The sequence below is a fragment of the Lolium rigidum genome, chromosome 1 (genome assembly GCF_022539505.1).
Source record: "Lolium rigidum isolate FL_2022 chromosome 1, APGP_CSIRO_Lrig_0.1, whole genome shotgun sequence".
Taxonomy (NCBI): domain Eukaryota; kingdom Viridiplantae; phylum Streptophyta; class Magnoliopsida; order Poales; family Poaceae; genus Lolium; species Lolium rigidum.
In genome coordinates, this window is record NC_061508.1 from 10158019 (window position 1) to 10183493 (window position 25475).

Genomic DNA, 25475 nt, shown 5'->3' on the forward strand with positions numbered 1-25475 from the left:
TTTCCAAAAACAAATTTCCCCTCCCTAGCGTCTAGCGAGTGCTCACCCTACTCTCCCCCAATTCGACCCAACGCAGCCCAAGCTCGAACTGCCGCCGCCCTTCACCCCTCCTCCGTCGGCGGTTCCAGCCCCTCCGCCTTTGACGCGCGGCGCGTCGCCGCCGTCGCCGCCCCCGTTCAACCTCCCTCGCCCCGCTCCGCCGCAATTTCGGGCCATTGGTATCTGAGGTACGAGCATTTCATCATCTACGCCGTGTCCAGAGTTATTAAACCCCATCGACGAGGCCGAGAAATATTCCATCTAGATCCGCCCCTGCCGGCAGCTGATTACCGATCTCCGAGTGTCCAGTTGCTTTTCTGCATCGTAGCCTAGGTTTCTGCTACTGATTAGGGTTGGTGCTCTCTCCTAGGTCATGGTGAACACGGACGGCGAAGGCGGTAACGGGGGCGTGGACCCGATGTGCGTCGACGAGAATGGCGTCATCGTCCTCAGGGCAGACCAGCACAACGGAGCCGTGCCGCACGGTGTTGTTGGCCATGATGCGGCCATGGAAGAAATACAGGGGGCAGTATGCATGTCCTGTACCAAATCGAGGATGAAAGGCGCGACGGCCGCGGAGGAGGCCGCGACGGTGCAGGGCAGCAAGGAGGGCGCCGAGGAGCTGCTCTTGAAGGTGGTGCTCAGCGAGGAGGAGGCCTACAGGCTGTACTGCGACTACGGGCACCGCACGGGGTACATTCGTCAAATCTCTGCTCAAAGGAAGCCCTTGTCGATGTGCACTAGTAGCACCACTGACGAGGTGGCTCCTCGGCAATGCCCACGATGAGAGGCTTAGGGTTAATGGAAGCCTGCATGTTAGCACTAGAAATCGGATACCAGACAAGCAGGAAACGAGATTTACCTAGGTTCAGGGCCCTCGTACAGGTAATACCTTTACGTCCTGCCTGTCTGATCCTGATTATGAGTAAAATCGTTACAATGGGGCAGTCGAAGGATTGAGTGGTGGTGTTCTCGCGGAGAGGCAATGTGTCTAGGTTTGGTGTATACGTGCGTAGGATTGAGGAAGAGATCAGACATCCCTCTCTTGGCCTTTATATAGGAAGCTAGGTTCTGTGAGTCGTGCCCGAATTCGGTTACAATACATATTTTGTCTATCTAATCCTTCCATTCTTGAATGCTTCCTTGCCGTGTACTTCAAGAAATCGCCTCCTTCCATCTATTCGCCGCGCAACCGACGTCTTGGAGCTCCTTGGGCTGCGGCGCTCCAGATGGGCCCCTATTGGGCCAGAGGAGGTAGGACAATGTGGGGTACCCGAAGGGTAATGCTCACATAAGTAACCCGAGTGACTGGCCGAAGCGAAGAGACTGAAGTCGATACCAGCCGATACTTTCCAATCTATCGGGTCTTCAAAAGGTGCAAGCTTGGTAATCACCGAAGAGTTGAGTACACGTAAGGGATGGAGTAACGGGCCCCAGACTTACTCGATAAATCGAGACTGGTTAACTGCTAAAGCGAAATTTCGTTACCCTACACAGGTTCGAGTCCCTAGGCTCGAACCCGGATGATTAGAACCTTCGGGTCTGTAAACAAGTTCGTAACATTTGAGTCCCTTGAAGTTAAAGCAAGAACCTTCGGGTTCGTTTTCCCCTGGATGTGGGAGTTGAAACTGCTAAGTTCGTAATTGTCGACGAAATGGCTGAGTCGAATACCGTAGAATTCTTCGAGTTCTAAAATGTATTCGGGTGTTCCACTATGGGAGGAAATCGATACCTTTGATTATGTCATCACCGACGTGGCAACTGTTGCGGCAAGGACGTGACCTGGTGAGCCCGACCCACGTCTCGTCGGTCAGTTTAGAAAAGACCCTTTCTTTTGAACCCTAAAAGATAATGTAGCTTTCTTTCCAAAAAAAAAATATTTTCGTTTGTTTTGAGGATTTACAACAAAACTCCAAGACAGAGCTGCCCCTGGGAATGGAATCAGATGGGTCTTTTTCTCCTCTTGAGAACGGGAACGGGGCTGGGAAGAAGTGTCCGCGAACACACATGTGTCGCCGGCTCCCTCAAGCAGCTTCCGTTCCTCCGCCTCGGCGACGCCGTGGAAACCGAGATGCTCATGGCGGCTGAGGCTTACTGGGGCCTGCAGCTCGAGAGCATGGCCGGAGCAAGTTCCAGGAGGCCATCTGCTCGGGCGACGAGGCGCTCGCACGCGCCGTCCCATCCGCAGCACGAGTCGCCGCCGGACCAGGCGGTTCGTAGGATGACGTCCCCACCGGCGAAGTTCCGCAGCGCAAGGAGGTCGTCCTGATGGCACGCCGACACCGCAGCCGCCGCGCGCGCCCCTCTGTCGACCGCGCCAAGTGAAGTAGTGGCGGCACGCCCATGGAATCGCTCGACTGGATCGAAGACATCACCCAGGTAAGAGCATCTCCACTCGTTTGCCTTCCCCACACCAAAATCCGGAGAAATTTACGTTCGGATTAGACGTAAATTTGACGTGGGGAGGAGTAGTTTCCAAGCCGCGATCTCAGATGAAGACGGCGATCTAAATTTGAAAAACGGAAACTTGACAAACTACGGCATAAAACGGTCGAATTTAGACTAAATTTAATGATATTTACTATATAGAGGGCGAAGTTCATAATAGAGGACCGAATTCGACTATATTTCGAATTCGGCTAGGGGAATACAACTGTAAATATTAAAACACGGCGCTCTACATGCCGAAATGGCGGTAGAACACCATGTAGTCCATGTCGCCGTCACCGCCATGGTCGTCGGAGCTATCGTCGTCGAACTGCGGCGGCGCCGAAGCCCCCTGGCTGCTGCCTTGGCCGGCGTCTCTCCACCGGCCAATGGTGCGAGGCGGGGACGGCGATGGCCTGTACAGGTCGTCGTCGGAGGCTTCGAGGTCGACGACGGGGACGGCGCCGCCGGATGGAGGAGTCGCAGGCCGGCGGTAGCGGGCGACGTCCTGGAGGAGCCTCGCCTGCCGCTCCGCCTCCTCCTTCTCCCACCGCTCTCCTCGACCAGGCGCAGGCCTGGTCGAGCGGCATGGCGTTCTGAGCGGGGACGAGGTCCTGGAGGGACCTCGCGATGACGGCCTCGAGGATGGCCGCGTCCTCGGCGCTCTCGGCCTCCTCCACCTTCACCTTCGCCGGCTTGCGCTTCCGCTCGCCGAAGGTATCCTGTTCGCGCCTCGGGCGGAGGCGTCCTTGTGCCGCCGAGGGCTCGCGGATGACGATGCCGCCTCCGCCGCGCGTGCGGTTGCTCGGCGGCGAAGCCGGCTCCTTTTTCACCGGCGCCAAGGATGGCGCCGACCTGGAGAGCGACTTCGACGCCGTGTCGGAAGACGACGAGCTGGCAGCCATGCGCCGTGGCTGCCAGCTGTTTCCCGGCGGCGATTGGCCGATGCCCTCGATGGAGGGGGCATCGTGAGCGCCGGGGTGTTGCCGCCCTCGATGTGCTCGAGGACGTTGTGGAGCGTCCTATTCGGCGCGCTCCACCATCGCCGGCGACCCGCGGCGTTGTTGCGCGGAGGCGGAGGCGGCGGGCCGTCGTGAGGACGCCGGTTCCCGGCTCCCGCCGCCGGAGGAAGAAGAATTCCACCTCGTGTAGTTCTCGGGGTGGTGGCGCGGGTCGGCGCGTTCTTCCTCCGTCATCGCCATCCGAGCCTCGATGGCGGCGTCGAGGCGTGGCCACGGGGCGGCGGCGGGATTGGCACGCCGCCGGCACTTAGCCGCCACCCGCCGCCGGGAGGCTCGGTGTCCGGCGAGCGAGGGGTACCCCGCCTGGTGGAGGAGGTGCCCTCCCACGCGTGCAGCGACCGGCGGGGGAAGCCGTTGTTCGCTGCGCCGTCTTCGTCGTTGAACGCCATCGGGAGAGTGGAGGAGAGTGGAGGGAGAGTGGAGGGAGAGTGGAGCAGGGATATGCGTCGCGGCTAGCGGAGCGGCCTATATAGGCGCGGCTTGCGCCGGCGATTAATGTCGCGTGGAATGCGACGCGTCCGCGACGAGCTGACCGGCGGCAGCCTTTACTGCGCGCGGAAGACGATGCGTGCGCGGAAGACGATGCGCGTGTCGCTGACCGGTCGGGGCCACCTCCGCGGCGAAGACGAAACGAAAGCGCGGGAGAGATTTCTCGGTGTTTCGCGCGCTTTCGCTTCGTCCGGAGTCCCTGAGCGCTCCCCGGTAGGCCGGGGTTGGCGTGGGCTCGCCGGATGGATGAAAGCCCAAATCCGACGAAAAACGAGGAACCGGGGGTGCGGCTGGGCCATTTTTCGCCGTCCGGATGAAAAAATGGCTCGTCGGGGGTCTATTCGGGGAGACGAGTGGAGATGCTCTAACAACTACGGGGGCATTTCAGTCTTTAGGTGTGGGCTCGATCTGACAAGGGGCAAATTATTATTTGGCAAAGTAAAGAGTGGCAAAAGAGAGAGTCTAATCTATATGAGGGCAAATCGTATAGTTTGCAAGTAAATAGGGGCACATAATAAAATTCCCCTCACCGTACTCTCCCCCAACGCCGGCCCGAGCTCGAACCGCCGCCGCCCCATACCCCTCCTCCGTCCGCGGTCCCAGCCCCGCCGCTTCTGACGCGCGGCCCGTCGTCGCCGCCGTCGCCGTTCAACTTCTCCCATCGCGTCCCTGCCCGCTGCCCGAACCCCGCTCCGCCGCAATTTCGGGCCATTGGTCTCCGAGGTACGAGCATCTGCGCCGTCTCCTGAGTTCGAGAAATTTCCCATCTAGATCCGCCCCTGTCTCCGAGTGTCCAGTCGCTTCTCCGCCTCACAGCCTAGGCTTTCCGATATTGACTAGGGTTGATGCTCTCTCCTCCTAGGTCATGGTGAGCACCAACTCCGAAGGCGGCAACGGGGGCGTGGACCCGATGCGCGTCGACGAGAACGGCGTCATCGTCCTCACCGCAGACCAGCGCAACGGAGCCGCGCCGCACGCCGCTGCTGGCCACGTCCACGATGCGGCCATGGACGAAATACAGGGGGCGGTATGCATGTCCTGCACCAAATCGAGGATGAAAGGCGCGGAGGACGCCGACGCCGAGGAGGCCGCGACGGTGCAGGGCAGCAAGGAGGGCGCCGAGGAGCTGCTCCTCAAGGTGGTGCTCAGCGAGGAGGAGGCCTACAGGCTGTACTGCGACTACGGGCACCGCACGGGGTTCAGCGTCCGCAAGGGGAAGCAGTCCTACTTCACCGGCACCAAGCGGGTCCGGACCAAGGACTACTTCTGCTCCAAGGAGGGGCTCAAGGAGGCCGAGAAGCTCACCGATGACAACTTCAACGACCCGCACACCAGGACCAATTGCAGGGCCATGGTTCGCTTCAGGGTGAACGGACAGGGCGAGTGGAAGGTCATCCGGCTCGTGTCTGATCACAACCACAATCTGGCAAAACCTGAAGAACGGCACCTTCTGCGCTCTGCCAGGTCGCTTATAGCCGGGAGGTCGTGTTCTACCGCGGATGCGGTGCTGTATGGTGGGTACCAGCAGGTAGGGGGCACACCGTCCCAGATGGCTGTAAGCACTAGCGTGACCAACAACGCAGAGACTCCCAGGCCAGATATGCTCCCTGGTTTTAGCGGCGTAACAAGGACAGCAACCATAGGGACTGGAGACTTGCAGATCCTTGTAAACCATCTGAAGAGCAGGGCAAACGTAGACGGGATGTTTTACTGGGATGTTCAGATTGACCGAGATGGTCGGATGACTAATTTCTTTTGGCGTGATGGTAGGAGCAGGACGGACTATGACTGCTTCAGTGATGTGGTTGTGTTCGATTCAACTTATCGCTTGAGCAAACAGAACTTGATCTGTGCGCCTTTTGTTGGTGTGAACCACCACTGGCAGACCACTATGTTTGGCTGCGCACTGTTAGTGGATGAGTCTATGTCATCTTTCACGTGGCTGTTCAAGTCTTTCTTGGAGGCGATGGGGAACCGGCATCCTCGATCTATTTTCACCAATCAAGACCAAGTCATGTCAAAAGCAATCGAGGAGGTGTTTCCAAATACATGCCATCGCATTGCCCACTGGCACATTCAGAAGAATGCTGCTTCTCGCCTTGGTTCACTTAATGGTTCAAAAGCATTTAATAAGGTGTTCACCAAGTGTACGCAAGGATGCAACTCAGAAGCAGAGTTCGAGGAAGCATGGGCTGCGATGCTCCGTGAGTTTAAGGTGCAGGATAACAAGTGGCTGAACAAACTTTATAAGCTCAAGCAGAAGTGGTGCGGTGCTCTTAACACGTGCAATTTTGATGGTGGGGTCGAAAACGAGCCACAGTTTGACATTTTGAGCAACATATTCACTTCCATTGCCGATAAATTTACTTCTCTTTCCACGGTTATTGTTCTTGTGGATAAGCTGACTGATGATTGGCGTGAAAGAGAGTTTGATGAGGATATGAGGTGTTCCCAAAGGCCACCTATTTGTATCATAAAGCACAGTGATATTTTGAATCATGCAGCAAAAGTTTATACACACAGAATCTACAAGTTATTCGAGACATATTTTCTTGATGGGTGTGGCGCCACAAAATTCAAGGAGCTTCAGTGTGAAGACAGTGACACATATCGGTTTGAGATGACCATGCAAGGTAGGGGGTCACGAGTCTGCACAGTTCATTTGAATAAGTCTACAATGCAACTCACTTGCAGCTGCAGTCAGTTTGAGACAATGGGTTTACTTTGTCCACATACTCTGAAAGCTCTTAGTATCAAGAATGTATGCAAAATTCCAGAAATGTATATACTCAAGCGGTGGACCAGAGGTGCCAAGCAGTGGGTTTTTAATCCAAAGCAATATGAATCATCATATCAGGAATGTATGGATGACGAGGCTGCGTACTGCAACCATGCTATGAGGTATGCTTATGACCTTGTGATGAAGAGCCAGGGGCAGGAGGAATTGAGAAGGTCTCTTTGGGAGACTCTCGAGAGTGGAGAAAAAGAATTGGAGAAATACCTAGAAAATGTTACCCAGTATGCAGAATCTTATGCCACTTGAAAGAAGCATCAGTTAAGCTTTTTAACTGGCTTGCTACAGTATGTGCACATACTTCCTTTTATGCTGACTCAAACTGTAATCTAAGAATGAAAATGAAAATTTGCGAAACAAGATAAAAGTTTGATTAGTCATCATTCTTTACTCTTGATAGTTATCACTGTAATTCCATGTGCTTTACTTGATACTGCTATTTTTGGTTTCACACTGTTTGTCAATTAGCATGAATGTGTGATGTTTACTAAATCTAATTTCACTAGTCATCATTCTTTACTCTTGATAGTTATCACTGTAATTCCATGTGCTTTACTTGATACTGCTATTTTTGGTTTCACACTGTTTGTCAATTAGCATGAATGTGTGATGTTTACTAAATTTAATTTCACTAGTGAGGTCAACTAGCCAGTGGGAACCCTGAATGATATCTTGAGACAAGTGTAGATTACATATGACTATATGAGTGTATATAGGTTGGTTGAGTGTGAGTTGGGGTTGATTGACATTTCGAAACATCCCATTTAAATGTTTCAGAACCATGCAAGAAAAGATAAAATAAGATCTCATTTAACTTTAACCCTTTTTTGAGCGGGTTCATTTGATAGATGCCACTACAATTTCTGCCTATTTGAGAAACACCACTACAGCTTTCATCTTTCAGAAAACACCACTACAATTCTCTGTTCAATTCATAAATGCCATTACGCTCAGTTAGACACACATAAAATCCAATATATACTCGTATTTCCTGTTGTACATACCGTATACATGGTGGGCTCCACCCGTGGCTCATGGACCAAGCTGCATGGTGGCAAAAAAAGGCCATAGTGGCAGGCCGGTCAGTGAGTAAAGAGGTGAGGCGCGGACTGTATGTGGGTATGGAGGGCTGGCACACGGGAAAGGGGGTGAGGCGGCGGCTTGCAGGTGTGGAAGGAGAGCCGTCCAGGGAGGTGTGGTGGTGCCGGCCGATTTGGCTACCAGATGAGCTGTGCCCCACCACCTTCTCCTCCTCCAAATCCCCTCTCTCTCCAGTTCCTGTGACTAATAAATGGCAGCTCCATCTCTGACCATTTCCTTTTGTGCAGTTAGATGAGTATCTTGGCCATCCCCAACCAGATCCTGTTTGTGCAATTCTATAAGTATGGCTTCTTTTGGAAAGATGGTGCTCCAGATGCAATTAATGGATGCATGATTTATTTGGTTATTTCATTTTGTTTGTTAATTTTTTCAGTCGATTTTGCTTCATGGTTCATTCGCTACGGTTTGTTCTATTAATTTCAGTATTTCTTGAATCTGGGGGGATGGTGAATTCTTTTTGTTCTTATCGCGATACTAAATAGAGGTAATTGAAAAATCCTTTTCCAGGATGTATGGTCATGTTTGGATTGTGGCCAAAAGGTACCCTACCAATATTTTGGTCATGGCCAGAACTTTGGTCTTTGTTTGGATGGTTGCCAATATTTGGCATGCCAATGGCTATTTGGCCAATCTAGTTCACATTTCTTGCCAATGGTGGCCAACTCATGGGCCACCAAAAGGTCAACCAAAATTTTGGCTAGCCAAATATTTGGTGAGGCAACCATGGGACATGGGCTAGAACCAAACATACCCTATGTAACATAGAGGCAAAGCCTGATTCGGTTGGACTGTGTATATGTATATACTACAGGAAATATGGAGTATAATTTCCAGTAGTGTGTTTAAATGAGCATAATGGCATGTATAAATTGTATAAATAATTGCAGTGACGTTTTTCAAAAGATAAAAGTTACAGTGGCGTGTTTCTCAAATATAATAGCTTTTTTTAACATAAGCTGTTCAGTAGCTAATTTGTAAGTGAGATATATGGCACCCAATACATCAACATCTGCCTCTGATTTAAGGTGTGAACTCACCAGATAGAAAGACATCATTGTATACATGGAGCATAAGCACATCCATGGTGCTCTGTTTATATCCAGCAATCCTTTCTGCCTAATAGAAAGATATCAGAGTTTTTGTCTTGGAGCATGAAGCACATTTCAAAAGTTATTATTTCCGTGTATACATTATTTCTGACATGGTCTTTGCTATACACACTGCAATATTTGCTACGTGTAGTTCAAGCCAGTAGAATACAAGTAACTCTTGTATCAGCCGGGTTATTCAATCTGTCACACCCACCTGTTTTACTTAGTGTGAAGTAGCCATCTGTTGCCAAAAGTTACATAAAGCTAAGACTTTCTCAAACCTGGGAGAAGCTGGAGCATGATATGAGCAACTTTGTCTCATTGCACAGTTCATGATCTGTTAAAAACAACCTCAGCCTTCTGCTGAAGGTAACTCCTACTGTATTCTTCCTTATTTTGAGGTACATAACAAATGGAGAAACTAGTGTTTGGAATGCAAGCATGTTTTTCTCCTAGCGATGCCAGGAATCTTTGTGTCTAGGAGGAGCTGAAACGAACAGACATCATTCCTGACCATGCTGGGGCTGCCAAGGGCATCGACTCAATGGCCTGAAGTGAAGTTGGAATGGGATCCCTTTGAGCCACCAGCGACTTCTGGAATCTAGGAGGAGCTGGAGCAACTCTCTGAAATCAGATTGAAGCAACGTGACTCTGAAGGTAAAGCGAACGAACCTTCCGACCACTATCATGTGGTGTCAAGGACACAAAAACCTCAGGAGCCACCAGCAGTTTCTGAAATCGTCTTGAGCCTGCAGACACATGTAGTTTGTACTAGTTGGCAGTCGCTGATGAAATAAACAACTTCTCTGCAGATATGTTTCAGCAGGGGGGAAGAGGTGTGATCTCTATTTATCATATTGCTGCCACTGCGCGCGTTTGTGTGCTCCTTTATTGTATTTTGTCTTGTAAGTTGTGACTGGAGAGTGAGGGCACATGCTACTACGCAAGTAGAATTTGATGAAATTAAATATCTATCATATGAGGATGTTACCGTTTCTTTTAAGTGGTTTTCTCTTCAAACTCATGCTGCGCTCTGCTATGGTTTTCTTTGTGTGATTTGTGACTGGTTTCTCTTTGTCAATAGTGATGCTAAAAGAAGATGGGACCATAGAATCTCAATTCTCAACAACTCATCTGATCATAAATTTAATTGAAGTCTTTGGTTTCTCATAAGGCAAACCACTTTAGATTTCCCCTATGACCAATCTATACTTCTTATAAAGCAAAACTCCACTATCTGCAATTAATGGTAGCCTATCTCTACATGTAAGCCATCCATATCATATATTTCATTAGCCAATTAAATGTCCATGTCATCGCCACTAACATTCATTATTGATGTATCCTTGCATGCAAGCTATCTATGTCACCATTTTTTGATTAAAATGTTCAAATAGCTAATTTATAGCCATCAAATATAAAAATTAATGTGAATTAAATTTAGCATCTCAACTATTTTGACTAATTGAATATTGCATACTTCTATAGACAATTCATATTACATATGTATTATACCATTTCATTTAGACAATATAATTTAGTAGATTAGTAGTCGAAAATAGCTATTAGGTACTGAGCTACTTGGAGCTTGATTTTAAAAAAAATCTTGAAGAGCTTTTCTTAAAAAAAACTCAATAAATTTTGGAAATAAATATAAGATTACTTATGCATGTCTAGGATGTAAGACCATCCGAATACATTATCATCCATGATCTAAACAAAAAAAATATGGGTATAAAAATGGAAAATACATTTGTACTTACACGCATGGGTGTCCGTCACCGTTCATTTATTTCTTGAAATTTGTGCTCACCATAGTAGATGAAAAATTTCATTTTTTCTCTCCTCTTTTTATCCAAATCTCAAAACACAATGGACGGTAACAGGAACATCCACACCTATAGGTCCACGTAAAAGAGGAGAGATTTAAGTACAAAATCTATATTTTAAACCAAAACTGCATCATATTTTTTTCATGTAAGTACAAAATCTATATTTATGTTTAAATCTATATTTAAAACAAAAACTGCATCATATTTTTTCGTTTTCCAAAGTTTCACTTAAATATGAATTTTGTAAGTTTAAACCAAAACTGGAAATAAATCTATATTTTTTTGTGTAAGTACAAAATCTATTAAAAAGGAGTATTTTCCCCTTTTAGAGCATCAATTTCGTGTTTTATTAGCCTAAAACGGCATCATATTTTAAACCACACCACTTTAGTATTATTTGATTTATCGTTGGAAAATTCTATTAGGCAGAGTTAAATGGAATTTTATTTTCTAAAGGTTTGAAGACCCTTTCTTAAAATCTCCGTAAATTCTGAAAATAAATATACAAGTACCTAAAAATGTCTAGGATGTAAGACCATCGAAATAGGTCATCATCTATAATCTACACAAGAAGTCCACTATGGGGAATCAAATACTTACCCCCCATTTCGACCAACAATTTTGTGTTTTCTTAACCCACCTACATCATACTTAAGCGAAACTTGTGTATACGAAAAAATCATATCATTACGTGTCCACGTAAAAGAAAATCAAAACCTTTTGAAACGTTAGAGTATCATTATATGTTTTCTACGTAGTTTTTTGAGCCATAGACTCAGCACTACACTCATTTAGCATACCTTTTTTTTTTTGAATTGAGGAGCTCCTGCGGCTCCTGCTCCCGATTTCACTAAAATGAAACCAAGTATCACCTACGCCCATTACAACTTCACCCCGCACTTTCCCTCCAATCTCCTATAGTCTGACCAAACAGAACCAGACATCACACATGGATCTCTGTACTTATTTTAGATAGACTCAGAACGCCTTACAGGACTAGAAAGATTTGAATCTAAAACAAACTTATTACAGAATGATATCTTTCCTTTTGGAACAACTCTTAACATTTTCCTCCACCTTTTCTGCTCCTTTTCTCTCTCTCTTTAGATTCTTTTAGTCGACCCTAATCCAATGTGATAAAGGATCCTAGCTCTTGCTCCTGTTGAAGATCTTAGATCGGCAGCTGGCGCCGGCCGCACGTTTGACTAAACCCGCTACTTTATGTACCACCACCACTAGATTACGGGGATAAACATGTTAAAAACATACTTCCGGCATTCCAGAGAGTCCAAACAACAGCAGAGACACCTACAACAGCTAGATTTCTTACTTCATTGGGAAAAGAGTAGAACCAAAAACTAGTCAAGTCCTTAAACTTTACTCATTTATCGTACTACTGCAGGTTTGAGTAAATATGTACACTAAATAATGTCTACATACATCTTACTCTACTTTTTTTGTAGATGGCGGGAGTATGATAGATTTACTTTCATGTTATACAGATTGAGATAAATCTGTTACTATATTTTTCTTTACTTTCATGTTATGATAGATTTGGCACAATGGACGGCGACGGAAACACACGCCACCATGCGTGGGTGTACAAGAGTATTTCCGTATGTAGATCCGAATTTGTTCACGCTGAAACGTTTTCTCCTCAAATTCGACCGAATTCAGAGAAATTTAAATTACGACAAACCTAGATGTTCAACTATTTTAGAGCGGAGAATACAGTATGCCAGATCATTAAGAACAAGCAAGTGCGTGTGGGTTTGCCCTATGCGAGAGCACTCCACGATAACCACTTTGCGCTCGCCGGTTCGACGCTGACAGAGTTCTCTGATTTTCATTGGTCCAGGCGTTGATCAATTATAGCGTACGGAGAGATGGAGCCTGCCCAGTTAACACCGCCCCCGCGTACCACCTCTCCTTTCACGCAGGCTTCAGCCCAGACCACCATCCTCTCCCCCACCGGATGGCACGCCGCCGCTGCTCCATCGATTCCCAGCGCAGCGGGGGTCAGCCCGTCGTCTCTCCTCCTCTTCCTATCTCCTCTCACTTCTCCACCGATCCCCACCTCTGCAACCTCTATCCATGCCTCAGGAGAGCTTGTCCGCCCCCATCCAGCTAGGTTGCAGAGATTGGGAAAGACGGTGAGGGATTGTGGCCATTGGCGCTGGACCTCCTGGCGGCATCACCGACGGGCCAGAGGCCTCCGAGGCTCCGACCGATGTGGAGGAGAATACCACCAATGCGGCGGGGGTAAACCCTAGCGCGACAGGTAATCATCTCCCCTGCTGATTCATGTCCTTTTTTATTTCCTTCCTAATGGCCATGAAACCAAATTTTAGTTGGTTGAGTTTGTGGTTCCTCCCAACTGTTTGATCCAAAATTAGTTGATGCCCTAATTTCTATTCTTTATGTTCTTTTCAAATTTACTCATGTGGCAGAGCAACTTAATTTGGGAGGATATTCTATGAATAAATTTAGTACGTCAAGAATCTCTAATTACCCTCCATGCTTGTAATTTTTTCACAGAACAATGTGCAGAAGTGTTTGTGGTGATGGGATTAATAATGCTATTTGAGTATCAACAATGAATGTTGATGAAACTCCACTGTATATTCTTGAAATTAAGGGTTATGTTCAACAATTCTGATCACAGAAGGTATGTGTGCATCATTTTCCTTGCATTTACTTACAATTATAAATATTCGACAAGTGCTCAGCTTAGCTACTTATGTGCTCAACATATTACAATTCTGAACACAAAGCTGTTTGTTCCAATGTTGTATTTATTAGAAGAAGAAATAGCGGAATGCCTTTTTTCTGCCCCTGATTGGTGACATGACTCGCTGTTCTGACAAACCAAGGTCACCTATCACACATAATCGATTCATATAACTATTCTGCTGCTTTCCATTTTTTCTTGTGTCGATAGTGTAGCATGTTCATTTGGAATTGTTGGATACTCATAATTTTGCTCATGTCACCTTTCCTTTCTTCTCACTTCAAACTTCTTCAATGCTGCGGTTTATGTTGCTCTGACTATTGCTTTACCAAATCATTTAAGATAATATTTTCGCTCATCCCTAGAGCCTTCACATGTGAAAGGTGGTTTGTGAGATTACAACCAATCTGATATACAGTTTCGTTTCAACAGGGCCTCTTCATGAATTAAACTGTTATCCGTAATCCGAGGAAGCTAACTAAAATGTAAGCTTTAGTGCCTCTCTTCCAGAGATTTGTCATATTAATGTTCAGGCCATGCCTCATATTTAATTTGTATTTCGTTTGAAAATATCTCATTCTTTATAGCAGTACGAGCATAGTGTATCGGTTCACTTTCACTTGCCTGATTACCTTTAGATAAAATCTAATCTTTTAGAGTCGCTAGCTGTATTGGCAGTTTGGCACTATTTGGCGACACTGATTAACCTCATGTTGTGCATTTTCTGTGTTGTAGGCTTGTAGCTCTCCTCATGTAGCCTGATGTGGTCTTTTTTCCTTCTTCAGCTCTACATGTTTGTGAGATACCTTTCTAGCTCACTTTATTTGTGATAAAGTTTCCCGTGATTGCAGGGTCATCCTCTATTAAGAGGTTAAATGGAAGTAGGATGCACTACTTGGAATCTTGGACACACTCTAGAAGGTAAAAAAGTAGAATCCTTGGTCCATGTATTCTCTTTATGATTGCTTGCAACAATGAGATGTATAGTCTTAAATAGTTTTCATTGGGTTTAGATAAGAAGGAATGCCCCATGTTAATTAAAAATAGGAAAGACGTGGGAGATCAAGGAGGCTAATGTTGTGGAGGCTCGCCTGCTATGGCCAAAGTGTGCCCCTCTTCGCACCCGATTGTTTATGATTCAGGTACATCTGATTGTACCCTCTAATTATTTTGGTTCAGGTTTAATTTCGAGGAAGAAGACGAAGTTTGATGTTCCAGGTTCCATGTGATCATGTGAATACCTGAAAACCAAACAGAAGCTGATATTGGGTTGTAATTTCTAGGTCTACTCATGTTGATATCCGCTCCTGCTTTTCTTTGATGAGTTCTTTATGCTTCATGTCCTTTGTTGGAAATGCAATGCAATGCTTCGCTGGTTAATGTTGAATGCAGTCCTACCATAGCACACATGATTTTATTGTCATTACCATAGTTTTGCTCGCAGCTAAGAGTTTCCAGCCTTTAGGTACATATATGTATGGCCATATAGTTGTTCAAGTATTCTTTAATTGAATACGTGTGCTACCTCTTTTGTAGTGTACTTACTGGTTATCCTTTGTTGATGTTTTCGCTCAATAGAAACAGAGAAGCTTTTATCCTCACTGCTCCCAACCCTCTGTGAGATGTTCTTTTCATCTAATATTTCTATATGGTTATGTGCATGTTAATAGGTTCTTCTGCAGCTCCTCTTCCTCTACTGTCCGTTGTTGCGCCTGATGCACTCTGCTCCTACATGAACTGGAGGTTGGTCTATGGTGCCGCCCCCCGTGCTGCCACCATTTCTCGACACCCCACAAGCTTGATCCCGCCGTTTTGAAGCTACTTGTCCACTGGATCCTTCACCGGGTGTGACCTTTAGCAAGGTCTGTGTTGCAGGAAGTCTTGTGGCTGGTGCCTGGTGGATAGGAACACGTGGTGAGGACAGGCTAGCATCTCTCTCTCTCTCTCTCTCTCTGGATTCATACATATGGTGCTGAGATCTTGTTTCCATGGAAGTGATGAAAGATCTTTATTTTATCATTTCAACCTTACAAATTTATTTTACAATATACATGATCCCATCTCCTCCGCCGACAATAAACTTCACAAGTGACATCTACTTTCTTAGCATACATTTCTCCTCTTCTATTTTCGATTCTTCTATAGTGATGTTAGTGAATGAAGTGCTCGATTTTGAAAATATTTGATTTTGATGATGACATTAGATTAATTATTACTGAATAAGAAAATGTTCCTACTGCTGTTACACATCTAATAGCTCCTTACTGTTATTGAAAAGAGGTAGATTGCAACTTCTCATGTCCATGTTGAAAGTTGAAGTTGTTGTGGAGAATGATTAATTACTGAGTATTCTATTGATTATATGATTTTGAAATTGTCTGACAATCTTTCGTAACCTGACTACATGTTAAGAACAAAGGCCCGTACTTCATGGTAGGAGAAACACGACAATTTATCAAGTATCAACACAATTGAATACGATTTTAGTCAGTTGGTTCATTCTGTTAGTTTGCTTGTTTGTTCTGGTCTACTGAGTAGAGTCTAAGTTAGCCTTTGTTGATTGCCAGTTTGTGTTTTTCCCAGATTGGATGTTTGCCAAGGATCTTTCCATGAGCATTTGACCAGGTAATTTATTGCTACTACAAAAAGTATATGAAATAATCATAGAACTGGAGGAATATGAGACAGTATATATGAAATAGTCATAGAACTGCAGTAGTTAAATGTTTGCACCAATCCTTCCTTTGGAATTTAAAGAGATATCAAGTTTAGGTCATATCAAGGGATTGGTTTGTTGCTCATTTTTCCATATCTTAGGTGTGTATTGATCTCCTATCAATTCTCAGTGTTACAAACTGACGCGTAGTAGTGTTGTTAGTAAATATACTCTTCCTTAGTACAAGTAATCATGTCTTTGTTAAATTGGCTGCCCCAAATAAAATACTTAAATACAAAGTAATAGTGTCAGGATGAAATTTGTTTCCCCTGAACCTCTTGATTTTTTCTATTTTGCGGAGCTATTAATTGTATTGGACCACATGAGAATTTCTGATGTGGATACAATTCCTTAATTTAATGGCCTGTGGTAAGTGGGTATATTCACAAATGAGCTTGCCATGGACCAGCTATGCCATAACAGGTTGTGCAGCGTAAGTTGTTGCTGATGTTCGGTGAGCCAGGGTCTTTCTGCACTGTCAATACAGAAACATGAGCTTCTGTTCAATTATATTTGAGTGCTCTTACTTCTTGCTGATGACTTCATATATGAGCCTACAGCTATACTGCGAACTTGAAACTGACCCGCTGGGATGCAAGCCTGTCACCAGGTAATGACTCTCCCAGGCCCCTTCAAGTTCCCATTAGAAGTTGCAAAGAGAAGACAATGAAAACTCCGGGAATCATCTCAAGGGTCTCCATTTGATATGGCTACGATAAGAAAGGTGGTTCTAAGATATGGGGACCAGAAGCGAATTGACACCGCCAAAGTGTGTGTCGTGTCCCTGGCTCAGATTTTGCAACACACTGGAGAAAACGAGGAAGGCTGATGCTCTGTTTTTTGTTTTCCATTGTCGCTTAGGAATTAGTATAGAGGGGAACCATATTTACCTATCATAAAATATTATTTTGATGCTTCCTCTTCGTTTTGCATCTTTTTGTAAGTTTGATCATAAGCTGGGTTACATCAATACGTTAGCCTATCATGCACTGTTTAACCTAACCTGATACAGACTGATTTTGTATTACACTGCAAATCTTGTGACTTTGAACAAAAGAAGCATACTCTAGGAGCCCACTATTATAGTCTTATTTGTCTTGCCATGTTGTGTCATTTGGCTGCTGAATGAAGTGTTTAGGGGTATGATTTCACTAGGAGCCCACTATGCAGCTGCTTGCATCTATTAAACAAAATTCAGATCCGGGAGAACATTAGCATGGGTTGTGATTAGCGTGCACCTGACCGGCGAGGAGGCGCCCCAAGGGGCGCCCCAACCACTAGTTCTGGTAAAGTGCGAACTGCGAAGTTATGTAAAGCGCACGTGGCGGCTGGCTCCGTTGGGCTGGATTGGATTCGATCGATCTCGAATCTAGAGGAGGAGATGGTCGCCGCCGGCCGACGAGGAGCAAGAGCAACGGGGATTATTACACACGCTCGGTCCTCACCTAGTCACTCACGTGCTCCCACTGCTGCTCTACTACTACTACTACTACTACTCCCAGGTCGCCCTCCAAAATCTTTTTTTTACTCCCCTCCCTCCCAGGTCGCCCTCTTCCGCCCCCCACATCCAGATCTCGCCGCCGCCACCCGCCGCGCCGCCGCCGTCGAGGTACGGACCCCCTCCCCTCTCCATTTCCCCATTCTTCTCCCCCTCGCACCGCCCGCCGCGTCGTCAGAGCTCCAGCTCCAGGTGCACGCACGCAGACACGATCGCCTCGCGTGCCTCGCACCAGCAACCCAAGCCTCCCGCGCCGGTTGGAGCTAAGCTTCTAAGACGGGGAGCTTCTTAGCACAGGAAGCCCTTCTCCCGTCCTCCCCCTCTCACGTTTGAGCTACCTCGGTGGCTGTCTGACCACTCTGCCGGCAGCCCATACTTGTTCCGTCTGACGCCAGCGTGTATGCCCAGGTGCTCACGGCACGATTCAGCGCTCTTGTGTGGTGTGGCACAGGCCGCAGAGCGGGGGTTTTCTCGCTCGGTTCACTAGGTGCTTTTGCCCTAGCGTGGTTTATTCCTAGCGTGGTCGATCCTAGTCTAGAGGGCCGCTGCCTGTGCTGGCTGCTGTTTCCGGCTCTCCAGCAGCGGCAACCGTGCCTCGTGCAGCTTGGTCGGATGAATGCGTTGTCCGAGTCATGGATGGGATTGCAGAAGGAGGTCGTGCTGTAGGATTTTTTCGGGCCGAGTCGGGTGGTTCCCGATGGGGGACGTGTACTTTTGTCACGAGTCTGGAAAATGTGTCTTCTCATACGACATGCCGGTATGTTTTGATGAAGTCTGTTGGTGGTGGCAGCGTGTCGATCCGTTTCTGGGAGCGTTTTATGTCCTAGGAATGTAATGGCGTTCGTGAAAAAGGATGTTGGATGATTTCCCAAGCGTCCTACTCCCTACGGCCTTCCTCTTTATGTGTTGGTAGGGGCGGTGTTCGATGACAAGTACAACCGTGTATGCAAATGTTGCCTGCCTTCTTGGGACCGAGCTGCAATTTCTCATTTAGTTTTTCCCGCCAGGTTTTCGCTTGATTGTAATAGTACTCTTATCTTTCTGCTTGAATTTATACCTTGCGAGTATGTTTCAGTCTTGATACCTCATATATACTTTTTGTAGTCTTACATTTTGCCGTGTTCTTGTCTTGGCAGTGCCCATCATGGTTCGCAAGAAGAAAACCGGCACCGGCAGTGCTGGAGAGAGTTCCGGGGAGGCTTCGGGAGCTACCGGACAGGGTTCCTCACAGCGACCTGAGAGAGCTCCTCAACAGCCTCCTCAGCAACAAGGTGGTGGGCGTGGCTGGGTACCTCAGCAGGGTGGCCGCGGTGGTGGGCAACACGTAGGCCGTGGTGGTCACTATCAGGGTCATGGAGGGCCAGCTGCACACCGTCCAGGTGGTCCACCTGAATATCAACAGCGTGACTATCAGGGACGTGGGCAACAAGGTGGCGGTCCACCTGAATATCAACAGCGTGACTATCAGGGACGTGGACAGCAAGGTGGTGGTCCACCTCAATATCAACAGCGTGATTATCAGGGGCGTGGACATCCAGGTGGTGGTCAGCCTGAATATCAACCGCGTGACTATCAGGGTCAGGGACGTGGTGGTCCACGCCCCAGAGGGCGTGGTATGCCGGAGCCATACTATGGCGGGCATACGGGAGGGAGTGGTGGAGTCAGTGTTCCACCAGGTCCGTCAAGAACAGTTCCCGAGCTGCACCAAGCCCCGCATGTCCAATATCAAGCCCCGGTGGTTTCACCATCTGCATCGGGTGCTGGCTCATCCTCTCAGCCTGTGGCTGAGGTGAGCAGTGGACAACTCCAGCAACAGTTTCAAAGCCTTGCCATCCTCGATCAAAGTTCGACCAGCCAAGCCGTTCGGCCACCACCTGCATCAAGCAAATCAGTTAGATTCCCGTTGCGCCCCGGAAAGGGTACATATGGGGATAGGTGTGTGGTGAAAGCCAATCATTTCTTTGCTGAGCTCCCTGATAAAGACCTCCACCAATATGATGTATGTACTCAGATGATATTTTATTTCCACACCGGAGTTCTTATTTTACAGCTTCTGATCATCAATCTTTTGTTCATCAGGTGACCATATCGCCAGAAGTTACATCACGTGGTGTCAATCGTGCTGTGATTGCAGAGCTTGTAAAGATGTATAGACAATCTCATTTGGATGGACGTCTACCTGCCTATGATGGAAGTAAGAGCCTTTATACAGCTGGGCCATTACCGTTTACTTCAAAGACATTTGAAATTACTCTGCAAGACGAAGAAGAGACCTTGGGTGGTGGGCAAGTCGCGCCAAGGTGCGCTGTTGCTGTGATACTTGTACTTAATTGTATACATAATTTTGTGCTGACATCCCTTTGTTTTCAGGCGTGATAGACTATTCAGGGTGGTGATCAAATTTGCCGCTCGTGCTGATCTCCACCATTTGGCTATGTTTCTAGCAGGGAGGCAACCAGATGCACCTCAAGAAGCTCTTCAGGTGCTTGACATTGTGCTGCGTGAATTGCCTACTGCCAGGTACCTTTTAGCTAACCTTGTCTCGTTTTGTTTTTTTCCTGTTACATGGGTTAAATTTTGCTTGTGGTTTTCTTCTGTAGGTATTCTCCAGTTAGTCGATCATTTTATTCTCCTAACTTAGGGAAACGTCAAAGACTTGGTGACGGTTTGGAAAGTTGGCGTGGATTTTACCAAAGTATAAGGCCAACACAGATGGGGCTTTCACTAAATATCGGTTAGATGCGACCCCTCCCAACTTGAGTTCTCCTTGTGTGTAACTGTTCATTTGTTTTCTTCGGAGTTGTGATGAATGCAGGCGGTGGGCTGCCTGGATGCTCAATCATTCATAGGATTCTAGTTCTAGTTCACAGAGCATCTGAGTGTAGCTTGCAGAATGTCCTTGGTTCTTGCTGACATAATGATTTTATACGGTGCTTCTTGTTGCAGATATGTCTTCTACTGCATTTATCGAGCCTCTCCCTGTGATTGAGTTTGTTGCTCAGCTTCTGTGCAGAGACATCTCAGTTAGACCGTTATCTGATTCAGATCGTGTGAAGGTTCGATTCACTACTTGTCTCACTGTTGTTCTTCAGAGACTTCTGTTTATGCTGAGTTCTCATTGTTAACATTCTTCTGCAGATTAAAAAAGCTCTACGAGGTATAAAGGTTGAGGTTACACATCGGGGAAACATGCGTAGGAAGTACCGTATATCTGGCCTCACTTCACAAGCAACAAGAGAGCTATCGTATGGTCTTTTTCCCTTGCTTTATACACATAAATATCTTATGTTCTTGCATATCTGTGGGTGACTCCCTGTTGGATTTTCCTGCGGTAGATTCCCTGTTGATGAGCACGGTACTGTGAAGACTGTGGTGCAATACTTCGTGGAGACTTATGGTTTTAATATTCAGCACACCACTTTACCTTGCTTGCAAGTGGGCAATCAGCAAAGACCAAATTATCTCCCGATGGAGGTTAGTATCTTTAACAACCTTCCTTTCTTTAACATAATATAAGCGTTTTCATCTATGCACGTGTTTTCTACATAACTATATCCAGCTCAGTATGTTGTTACATGTTGTTCATCGGTTTCTCACTCTGAAATATCAGGTTTGTAAGATTGTTGAAGGACAACGCTACTCAAAACGTTTGAATGAGAAACAAATAACTGCTCTACTGAAAGTCACTTGCCAGCGCCCTCAAGAGCGTGAGAAAGACATCATGCAGGTGATAGTTAATTGTATCTTTTTGGTGCAAATTGATGGCATAGTGTTCCTGCAAAATTGCCTTCTGACATTGCTATGCCTATCATTTATGTGTATAATGTTTATGTAGCTGCTAGTGTTTTCCCCCGTCTTTCATGTTGACAAAGTTCTTCCAGATTGATGTTCTTAGTTGATGCTATTGCAGTTAAAGCATTTATATGTTTTGTAGTTTTTTTTTTTTGGAATTCCTGCACAGATATATTGGCCATCACTAGGTGGTATAAGGACCTATTTGTAGTTTTCGTTACTTTTTGGGTTCTGTGTACTACTATGGATGATTATCAATAGATTGGTGAACTTCTTTGCAATTTTTTTTACAAGATGGTAGTTGCTCAATGAGGATAGTTGCTGATGAGGCATTTGTTACAGTCAAAACCACGTTATTGGGCAACGAACATTATATCTGTCTTGTGCGATTGTACTATCGCTGTTATCTGCACCAGGATTATCCATTTAAACGGAAATGTCTAAATCTTTGTTTTTCCTCTTTTAATCAGACTGTGCATCAAAATGCATACTACAAGGATCCATATGCACAAGAATTTGGCATAAAAATTGATGAGCAACTTGCATCAGTTGAAGCTCGTGTTCTGCCTCCACCACGGGTAAGTCAAATTTCTGTTGCGATTAGACAGCAGTTGATTTTCCATGTTGGTTATTTGTGTTATTTGTGTCTAGCAACTGACTGCACTTTCTTCTTTAATAGCTTAAGTACCATGATAGTGGCAGAGAGAAGGATGTCTTGCCCAGGGTCGGCCAATGGAATATGATGAACAAGGTAGGGCTTGACAACTTGCCCTGAAAAATCAAGATTATGTATCATTCCTGGGAACATAAATAAATAAAAAATTAAAAAAAGTGCCTACTAATTTACTAACCACAGAAACAGTTAGCCACTTGAGGTGGAAATAATTTGTCCAATTGTTTGCCCACTGAATTAGCATACACTAGCAATATTATCTGCTTCTTTGCAACATGCAGCTTTCGTAAATACCAACTGCCTTGTAAGTTTTGTTTCTCTCACGTTTTAAGAAGACTGCTAGTTTCACATGAACCTGACAGATTTAGGCCCCCCGATTCAAATTAATTGTCGCAGATTTAGGAAAAATGTTGCCTATATCTGCTTAGGTTCATTGAATCCTGCGACACACATCACCCTCACCCTCCCCTCTGTGATGTTTAATTTTAGCTTGTTCTCATACTTGTCCATTTTGGTGGTAGAAAATGGTGAATGGTGGTAGAGTCAGCCACTGGACATGCATTAACTTCTCTCGGAGTGTGCAAGATAATGCTGCCAGGATTTTCTGTCATGAGTTGGCTATAATGTGCCAAATATCTGGAATGGTATGCTTCTCGTAGTTCTCTGTATCATTTTGGTATTTTGTATTCCGTGGTCATCAAATTCTTATTCTCTTTTTCGTAGAACTTTGCACCAGAACCTGTGCTTCCCCCACTTACTGCAAGGCCTGAACACGTGGAAAGAGCACTAAAGGCACGTTATCAAGATGCAATGAACATAATTCGACCCCAGGGCAGAGAACTTGACCTGCTAATTGTTATACTGCCTGACAATAATGGTTCTCTTTATGGTATGCTCTCTTCCAAAACATGTTTGAAGATTGCCCAGTGGATACTTTTACTTACGAGTTTTTGCTCTTCCAGGGGATCTTAAGAGGATTTGCGAGACTGATCTTGGATTGGTATCTCAGTGTTGTCTAACAAAACATGTTTTTAAGATGAGCAAGCAGTATCTTGCAAATGTAGCTCTTAAAATCAATGTTAAGGTATTTCACTGAACTCCGGCAGTTCATTCTTTATTATGCACCTTGATTTTTATTGTTTTCCTACTGGCAGGTGGGGGGAAGGAATACTGTACTTGTGGATGCTTTGTCAAGGAGGATTCCCCTTGTTAGTGACAGACCAACCATAATATTTGGTGCTGATGTTACACATCCTCACCCTGGAGAAGATTCCAGCCCTTCCATTGCAGCTGTAAGTGACATGTTACTACAAAGATATGTCTATGGTAGCTCTGCAGTTTTGCTTGGTGTGGGAAGTTCTGCAGTTCTGTTAATGGTTTGATAATATGCATTCCTCTAGGTGGTTGCTTCTCAAGACTGGCCTGAGATCACTAAGTATGCAGGATTAGTGAGCGCCCAAGCCCATAGGCAAGAGTTGATACAGGATCTTTTTAAAGTATGGCAAGATCCCCAAAGAGGAACTGTGACTGGCGGCATGGTCAAGTAAAAATCTTGGTGACCTGACGAGGCATATTAAATCTATATTACGATGCTGCTAAAAGTCTAAATTATATGATTTGCAGGGAGCTGCTCATATCTTTCAAGAGGGCAACTGGACAGAAACCCCAGAGGATCATATTTTATAGGTTCTTATCCTTTCTTGGGCATCTTTGCTAAAGAGTGGTTGCCTATTACTATTAAAAAATCGTTTTTTCAGGGATGGTGTCAGTGAAGGACAGTTCTATCAAGTTCTGTTGTTTGAACTTGATGCCATTCGAAAGGTACAATTACTTTGAGTACAGTTTATCCAGAGCAACTCCTAACCTTTCTGCTAAAAGAAGTAACTCTAACCACACTTGTTTGGCAATATTTCATTTATTTTTTTCTGACTACCATTTTTGAACTACGTATGTAGGCATGTGCTTCCCTGGAGCCCAATTATCAGCCTCCAGTTACTTTTGTTGTTGTCCAGAAGCGCCATCACACTAGGCTCTTTGCTAATAACCACAACGATTCACGGACTGTTGATAGAAGCGGGAACATACTGCCTGGTTAGTTGTTTGTGCAAACAACTTTGTTGTCCTTACCTCAATTGTCAACCTGACCATTTTTATGTTTCTATTTCTAGGGACTGTTGTTGATTCGAAGATTTGCCATCCGACAGAATTTGATTTCTACTTGTGTAGCCATGCCGGCATTCAGGTTGGCTCTCCTACATTTGCAATTTGTTTGCTTAATGACATGGGCTGGTTGCTCATTCAAGTGTACTTTCTTTTCAGGGAACAAGCCGGCCTGCTCATTATCATGTTCTGTGGGACGAGAACAAATTTACTGCTGACGAGCTGCAAACTCTCACAAACAACTTGTGCTACACGTAATTTACTGTTATATCGACTCTTTTAATAATTACAACTTCCTTCTGTTTAGCTGGCCAATTAAACATAAAACGTTCTGCCTTTTCAGGTATGCTAGGTGCACCCGCTCCGTATCAATTGGTAATACACCAAACACAAGCCACCTTTCCTATCAGTCTAAGATTCAATGATGTAAAATTCAACGCTGACCATGATTGTTCGCTTTTTTGCAGTTCCTCCGGCATATTATGCTCATTTGGCAGCCTTCCGAGCTCGATTCTACATGGAGCCGGATACCTCTGACAGTGGGTCCGTGGCGAGCGGTGCCCGTGGCCCTCCACAGGGCCCTGCGCGCAGCACCAGGGCGTTCGGAAATGTTCCTGTCCGGCCTCTCCCTGCCCTCAAGGAAAACGTGAAGCGTGTCATGTTCTACTGTTAAGGTCGCATGCCATCAAGTGCTCTGCACTGTATTTGTGATGCTGTTTCGCACCCTTGTGCAAAACCCAAAATATTGGACTTTGTTGTACTGCTTCAGTCGTGCCATTAGGACATCGCCGCGCAAGCTCTCGTAGCCCTTGTGCTGTGTGAAGCGTCTGTGTAACCTTGTAACATTGCATTGCTGGTGTTTTACTACATTGAGGAACCTATGTTGTGGAATCACTTGTTACCTCTGCCTGTGATTTTCCTTGTCTTGCATGGTTTAGTATTGAAGGTATGATATGCCTGCAAGCAGCTAACAAGATGGAGGAGGAACCTTTGCCCTTTCTGCTTTGACATGACGCAGGCTATGACCGTGCATTGCAGCAGGCTGTGGTTAGCATTTCTGCTCCCACTAGAGATCACTGGCCATCGGAACAGAACATGCTTGCATACAAC

General features: G+C 46.0%; 2 protein-coding genes and 1 long non-coding RNA gene across 3 annotated transcripts; all 3 read left to right on the plus strand.

Moving 5' to 3' along the window:
- The first annotated feature begins 4635 nt into the window (after positions 1 to 4635).
- LOC124684894 (protein FAR1-RELATED SEQUENCE 7-like) lies at positions 4636 to 7031 on the plus strand. Its single transcript, XM_047219158.1, has 2 exons — positions 4636 to 4700; positions 4840 to 7031. The coding sequence occupies exon 2, from the start codon at positions 4843 to 4845 to the stop codon at positions 7018 to 7020; it is 2178 nt and encodes a 725-aa protein (XP_047075114.1). The 5' UTR covers positions 4636 to 4700; positions 4840 to 4842; the 3' UTR covers positions 7021 to 7031.
- A 5746-nt stretch (positions 7032 to 12777) lies between these two features.
- LOC124684896 lies at positions 12778 to 17309 on the plus strand. The gene is made up of 7 exons (XR_006997195.1): positions 12778 to 13076; positions 13334 to 13463; positions 13598 to 13668; positions 13959 to 14011; positions 14262 to 14447; positions 14540 to 15440; positions 16110 to 17309. It is a non-coding gene; the product is annotated as an uncharacterized LOC124684896 (long non-coding RNA).
- Positions 17310 to 17803: 494 nt separating this feature from the next.
- On the plus strand, positions 17804 to 25251 carry LOC124684897 (protein argonaute 1B-like). Its single transcript, XM_047219159.1, has 23 exons — positions 17804 to 17851; positions 18877 to 19739; positions 19820 to 20040; positions 20111 to 20260; positions 20341 to 20474; positions 20687 to 20796; positions 20879 to 20985; positions 21076 to 21214; positions 21351 to 21467; positions 22003 to 22110; positions 22212 to 22283; positions 22727 to 22849; positions 22929 to 23094; positions 23168 to 23289; positions 23360 to 23497; positions 23606 to 23748; positions 23829 to 23891; positions 23963 to 24026; positions 24161 to 24296; positions 24374 to 24447; positions 24525 to 24619; positions 24709 to 24740; positions 24833 to 25251. Exons 2-23 carry the CDS (start codon positions 18885 to 18887, stop codon positions 25036 to 25038), a joined length of 3375 nt encoding a protein of 1124 aa, XP_047075115.1. The 5' UTR covers positions 17804 to 17851; positions 18877 to 18884; the 3' UTR covers positions 25039 to 25251.
- The last annotated feature ends 224 nt before the right edge of the window (positions 25252 to 25475 follow it).